Source organism: Vollenhovia emeryi, unplaced genomic scaffold (genome assembly GCF_000949405.1).
Source record: "Vollenhovia emeryi isolate VEMERY1.0 unplaced genomic scaffold, V.emery_V1.0 DF939150.1, whole genome shotgun sequence".
Lineage (NCBI taxonomy): Eukaryota > Metazoa > Arthropoda > Insecta > Hymenoptera > Formicidae > Vollenhovia > Vollenhovia emeryi.
The window spans coordinates 71,142-77,836 of NW_011967216.1; the positions used below are offsets into that span (position 1 = coordinate 71,142).

The 6,695-nt window shown below is 41.2% G+C and overlaps 1 protein-coding gene across 2 annotated transcripts in view; it reads left to right on the plus strand.

Moving 5' to 3' along the window:
• Positions 1 to 6,695, plus strand: part of LOC105565593 (caskin-1) — a 33,344-nt gene that overhangs the window by 11,820 nt on the left and 14,829 nt on the right. Inside the window, exon 1 of one of the 2 annotated variants that reach the window (XM_012018911.1) lies at positions 1,975 to 2,194. The exons of the other annotated variant lie outside the window; for it this stretch is intronic. Within the exon in view, the coding sequence (XP_011874301.1) occupies positions 2,179 to 2,194 (16 nt within the window). The 5' untranslated portion in view covers positions 1,975 to 2,178. Of the gene's footprint in view, positions 1 to 1,974; positions 2,195 to 6,695 lie in introns of those variants that run through there. 2 annotated transcript variants of the gene reach the window in all.

Here is a 6,695-nt window from a genome sequence, read left to right on the forward strand (position 1 = left end):
AATATTGGCCACATTATGGTGGATGTAATTCGACGTGTCCCTTTATTTTCTCAAAGAGAGCGAGTTATTTCTCTTTTAAATATATTTCCGCGCATATGTGCGAGATAATTTTGAAAAGACCCCCCCCCCTTCTCACTAAATCTCACTCGCGCGCGAGTAATTACAACCCTAAATTAGCACATATATCCTACAATTCGGGTGGGTTTCACGCTTATACTTAGTCGCTTATACTTGGCGCGAGACACTACCGTGTCTCGTGATAATTCATCTTCTCTTCCAATTCATTGAAATAAATCGGGCTTGTAATAAGTCGTGTTTCGCGCAGCGATGTTTATTAAAGATTTATACGAGGTTGAAACGCGAGTAGATAGGAAAATAAATATTACTAAAAAATACATAGATTAGGAGAAATATACACATTGTGCGGAATCGGGTGGGAAGAGATTTGAGAGTGGTAAGGATAGAGGGATATAATCCGATAATTACAAACATCGTAGACTAATGTTAATAATAATGATCATTTAAATATAACATTAAATATAATTATAATTGTATCATTGTGTTATGAAATGTATTATTAAATATAATGTTATGTATATGCAATTATATTATTATTACTTTTTCAACTGATTTATGCTATTAATAATTTTACACCAACTTTTAGGCACAGTTTAACACAGGTAAATATTATGTATTTATTATTAGGTAAAAATTGTACGAGTCAAACTTATTAAAATAGTGTAAATATTAATCGGATGCGTATGAATAACACGAAGATAAATTAATGAACGATATTATGCAATAGGCACGTATTGTAAGAATTCCGTGTTATTGTACGCACACTGAACATTTCATACGTATTTTCATTTTAAATATTGTATATTATATATTTTTAATTTTATAATGATCTGTTTTATGGACTCTTGTATACATATATTGCAAAATAAATTGCAAAGAATAAAATAAATAATAATTATGTAAAAAATCGAATTGTAAAGACAAGAGGATCGCCGATCGGGACCTTCACAGATTGAACCCGTTCGTATCGAATGAAATTTTAGTTAAGTTGAATTCAAATTCAGATTAATGGATAGAGTTTCGTTTGCGTCTTTACAATTCGACTTTCGTTTTGTTCATTAATAAAAAATATTACGCAACCGTCAACTTTACACGGGAAAATAGAACAATAATAAGAATGTAGAAAAACGAATTGAAAAATAAAGAGGACCGCCGAACGAAATCGGCGGGGGTGGTGGAGGGCCTCTGGGTTGATCTGTTTTTCTATCGGATGAAATTTTCATCAAATCGGATACAAATTGTCTCCTGTTCGATAGATTTTCGTTTGCACATTCTCGTACGTGCAAACGAAGTCTAGCGAGCTGTTGCAGTTACAGCTTATCGTGGAATTGTAGTTTGCACAAATTATCGGTAGAAATTGAGCGCTAATTACGTTTTCTTTGTTTTAGAAATTGTTGTTTATAGAAACTCCAACACTTGGCGTCTGTCCTTTTTTTTTATTTTCCTCCAACGTCGCCGACGAATGACCGACAGCTAGTGCACCCTAGCGGCGGTCCCGGGCACCGCACTCTCGTGCTCGTGCGCGACGGGGCACCGCGGTGTGTCGCGTGTCCGCCTGGCCATTCGGTCGCGTCTGGTCGCGTCGCGGGTCCCGTTTCCCGTGCGCAAGTCGTGTGCGAACGCTCGCCGAGCGGTCCTCGCGTTATCCCTCGCCCGCGCGGTGCTCTCTCGCGAGGCCTCGCACGTCGGGACGCAGCGCGGCGGGTCGTCGTCATTGTCCGTCATCGTCATTGTCGGCGGCGACGGGCTGGGGGGGTGGGGGCCGCGCGTGGGTGACGCGTCCGCGCGTGCCGTCGGAACGTAGTACGCCAGCCGAGAGCGAGGAGCGGATCTCCCGTGCGAGCGCAGGGGGAAGAAGGTGGGCCAGCGCCGCGGCGGCGACGAGAGAGCGTGTACGCGCGCGAGAGGAGAGCAATGGCGCGAGCGCCCCGACGCGCCGCGGCCACGACGTGCGCGCGGTGCAGATGATACCGCGGCGCCCGGGCCGTCCGCGTGGTATGTTGTTTACGTTGCGCGCGAGGATCTACCGTTGGCGTTACGACGGCGCAGCGCACTGCCCACCGAAGGACCTCGAGCGCGCGAGCCGCGTCGTGAGCCGCCATGAGACGCATCAGCGGTAAGCCATCGTCACGAGATTTACCCCCCCCCCGCCGACTGTTGACGCGCGAGCCGCGTTTCCTTTTTCTCCCCCTTTCTCCCCTGTTCCCCCCCTCCCCTCCCTCCCGCCCATTTTTTCCCGAAATGGGAATTCACGCGTCCTCTCGCGCGTCCTCGACCCCCCCCCCCCCCGAGGATCGTCCCACCGACTTTCGCGTTCTCGTATCGAGATCGATCATGTTACACTTCGGTCGGTACTTCGCATATGCTTCGTGCCTATGTGTGTATGCGTGCTCACGTATGTACGTAGTGTGTTCTGTAGCTGTGTGTGCGCGCGCGCGCGCGTGTGTGTCGTGGGTGCGCGCACGTACGTACGCTGGTTGTTACGTTTTCTGTAATCTTATTTCGAAGCGAGATAACTCGTTACCCGATTGATTCGGTTTATAGCTGGCGTCGTATTTGGCCCACGCTTTGGTTGGATTGAGATTTTATTTTCTATCTCGGGTGCCACGGTACTCGTCGAGACGTTAAGCGGAGTCGGTGTCGTCGCGTCGAGGACGGAGTTAACTTTAATTCTCGACGAACTTAATACTTTCGCTCGCCGGCAATAAAGTAACCGAAGCTTCAATCTTCCCTCGACGCAACTGGCATTATTTTATTAATCTTAGATAATATGCAACGTTTCGACCGTACGGATTGCTGCCCTCTTCAAGCACAAATAATATACCCAGTATATTATTTACATTTAATTTTCGAACCACGCGAAAAGTTCCCGAGCACTCGGCAATTTTATTCTTTCCAGGAATGTGTTGCGGTGTTCGAAAGAGAAAAAAAAATAGATCGAAGGATTTCTTTGGTCTCGTAATATTCGTTAATTTAATTTTCGACGTGAAAACGACTCTTTTCGGGGAAAATGTGAATTTTACAATTTTAATACGCTCGCGCAAAAATACGCTCGCCAACGTAAGACGATTAAAACGTTACGCCGAGTGAGCTGCTGTGCACAGTTAATTATATATCAGCTGGCACTTACGGCATGCTTTGTTCACTTTATCTAACGACGTGACGGTGCCTCGTGTCGTGGCCGCTCGCGGCCCCACCGTAATTCCTCAAGTTAAATTTCCGTGATATTTCCGGACGCGCGTCTACGCGTATAACTGATGCAGAACTAATATAAAACTGCGAAACTATTTTAAGTCTCGCAAAACTCGCGGGGAAGTTAAGGTTTCGAGATAATGAGGGCCGTCGCGCAAGGTTAATCTCCCCGGCCTTTTAAATGGCGGTTTTTCTCCGTTTTAAACGCCGCAACTTTTTCTTGAAACTACTTAGGAACTCTGTAACTCTTCGAGGGCGGACACTCGGAGCTCCGATCGTTCTTTTTTTTTTTAATAATTTTGAGAAAACGGGGAGCTACAGCTCTGCAGAGATTACCATCGTGAAACCTCGATAAACAGGAATGTATATCTCCCCCTCCCCCCCCTCTCTCTCTCTCTCTCTCTCTCGTCGCACGCGCCTGCCTATGCATCTGTGTGTACGACATTGTGGGTGAATTTGCAAATGTATAATGCTATAATTAAATCTAAATTGCATAGCATTATCGTTGCAATTACCATGCTGAAAACTTGCGTATATTTGGGGAGAGTATGCACACGTAACTGCATTTTTAATTTTTAAATAGAAATTAATTAACTAAATTAAGCTACACGTACAAATAATTCCGGGAAGGTGAACCGGCCTCTCTCGAACAAAACAACGTTCGCCGAACCGAAACGAAGTTATTTAAAATTATCTCGAAAATAGTGGCAGCCCCTGTGTTGGTTTCGGTAGATTAAAATCGAAAGACAAAAAATGAACTGAAATAGACCCCGAGGGGTTTATTTTAGGTGCCGTTAGTTTCCACACTTTTCTGAAAATTAAGCGCACCAACGTAGGAATTAGTTCCTATAATTAGATTCCCCAATTAGTTTCTACGCTCTCTGAAAATAACATCGAACGGAGAAGATAATGCACCGAAATCGATACTTTCGCGTAACTATCGTGTAATATAACGTTAACGTATTCTTTACGTATTGATCCGAGTTTTTCATCACTACCGATTGTCGGATAGAAAAAAAAGAAACAGGAAACGGAGCTCTAGTTCGGTACACGGTTTAGTAAGACTGCCAGTAATGTCTGCCTAATTAGCCTTAGTTAGACGGAGGGCCAGAGGGCAGCTGTGAGCGAACACGAAGTAATATTTGTGAAATTAAATGCTAGGCCGCACTTCATAATTTCTAATATGCGTTCCTGAGGTACTTAATACACACACACACACCCTGGTAAATACAAACGGTAATTATGTTTGTAAAACTTAACGCTAAGTGATTAGAGGGAAACAAATATGGGATTAGCGACAAATTCGCGAATGTACTCGTGAATTTTTTTTATATTAAAGGTATTCGGTTAATAAAGATGAAAGGAAAATTGACGAATATACTATTTCAAAATTTTTATGATAAACCGATAGCTAGAAAAATTCGTGACCGAAAGGATTAGAGAAGCATAATCGTACAGATTTTGTATGATGAACATTTTACGAAAAGAGACGGATTCTCGAAATCGTAAGAAGTTACTTGCAGTTCTGTATTGTGACTTGTTTAATTAAATCGGTGGCACGTGAACGGGAAAAAGAGTTAAAATGTTTATCGTGCAAATTCAATATTTAAGTTAAGGGGCTACGCTTGTCTCTCTCTCTTATTCCTTTTATCCTTTATTTTTCTTCTCTTACCGCGTTACTACATGTTGTGCAAAATCAGCGTTCTCGATGTACGAGTGCACTTGGATTGTTCCCAGCACCGAATTGTATAAAATCGCTGATGAACTCGGTCGGTTTGCAACTCACGTTCGTCAGAATGTAGAGGCACTGCCTTCGAGTATCGACTCTCACAATCGTTACTCGATTCGCATAAAGGTGTACGATAGCGTAAATGGTTTTTTTTTTGTGTCTTGTTACGGGGCTATTTTACATTACGAAAGGCTGGATAGAGAAAAAAATATCATTTTAAAAAGGATGCATTGTATTTAAATTCTGCGAAAACATGATAAATATTACGAATTTCGCACAAGTCTGTGAAATTATGAAACTTTTACATTCGACAACTTTTTTACGAGAGTATTTGGAAAATATTGTTTTGGTAATGTAATGGCTGCATGATCTTACGATTTTGATTCGCTTATGTTGAATATAAATCGACACATGTCCAAGTGTTTCGTTCAATATGATTTAAAAAAATTTTGATATTTCAAATTTGAAGCAGCTAATACAATGAATATCGAAGTTGACGCTGAGGACTGTGCACAATTCGTGATTTGAAGTTCACGCTTTGCTGGTAAATTCGTGGAAATATATTATCCGCAAGTCATAATGTAGATTTATGATATGAATCGTACCCTTTTTCATTTCATTGAAAAACTGCTCCGAACCGGCATGAATTAAATAATATATTCGACAATTTTTTGACGAGAATATTTTGAAATTATTGCTTTGGTAATGTAATGGCTACACGATCTTACGAGGGATGACATGATTGCTTACGATTTTGATTCGCTTATGTTGAATATAAATCGACGCATGTTCAAGTATTTTGTTCAATGTGATTTTTTAAGTTTGGGTCTTTCAAAATTGAAGCAGCTAATATAATGATATCGAAATTGACGTTGAGGACTGTGCACAATTTGTGATTTATAGTTCACGCTTTGCAGGTAAATTCCTGGAAATATATCATTCGCAAGTCATAATGTAGATTCATGATATGAATCGTACCCTTTCATTTCGTTGAAAAACTGCTCCGAACCGGCATGAATAATAAATGCGAACTCGATGAATTTACTGTCCACTCCGTTCACGAATGTCGTACGAATCGCGTATAAACTGGCGCTAATTTGAGATGTACGATTAAAAATCGTGTAAATTGACGGTTTTGTTGCAAATTTCGTTTCTCTCAAAACCCTCGACGCTTATAACTTACATTAAAATTACGAAATTAATCTTTAGAATATTAATCTAATCTTCTGAGAAGAGAAATATATTTAATTTAATTATTTTCAAAAATCTTTGGAGTCGCCGAACGCGAAAAATATGTCGAAACAAATCCAGGGTAGCGAAAACGAGGATAAAACATCGGACTCACCTCCGATGGTTTTGATACTTACAGAATTTTGAAATCATTTAATAATGAAAAGGTTCTAGCCGTTGTTCATTAAAATGTGATTAGCAAAGGAAGTTTCATAAATTAAGAAACAAGTACGTGACGTCATATACAAATATCCACCGTACCGGAGCTCACTCTTCCTGTCTTTGTCTTTGCGCAAAAAATGCCAAACAATAACATGAAAATAACACGAAATCTGGAAAAACAAAACGCGAAAAATGCCAAAAAAAAATAACATCAAAATGTCACACCTCTAGTCGTATACATTGATTAAAATTCGCGCGTCGAACATTCCTTGCATCATAATCCTCCATGTGTTCACGCGAGTAT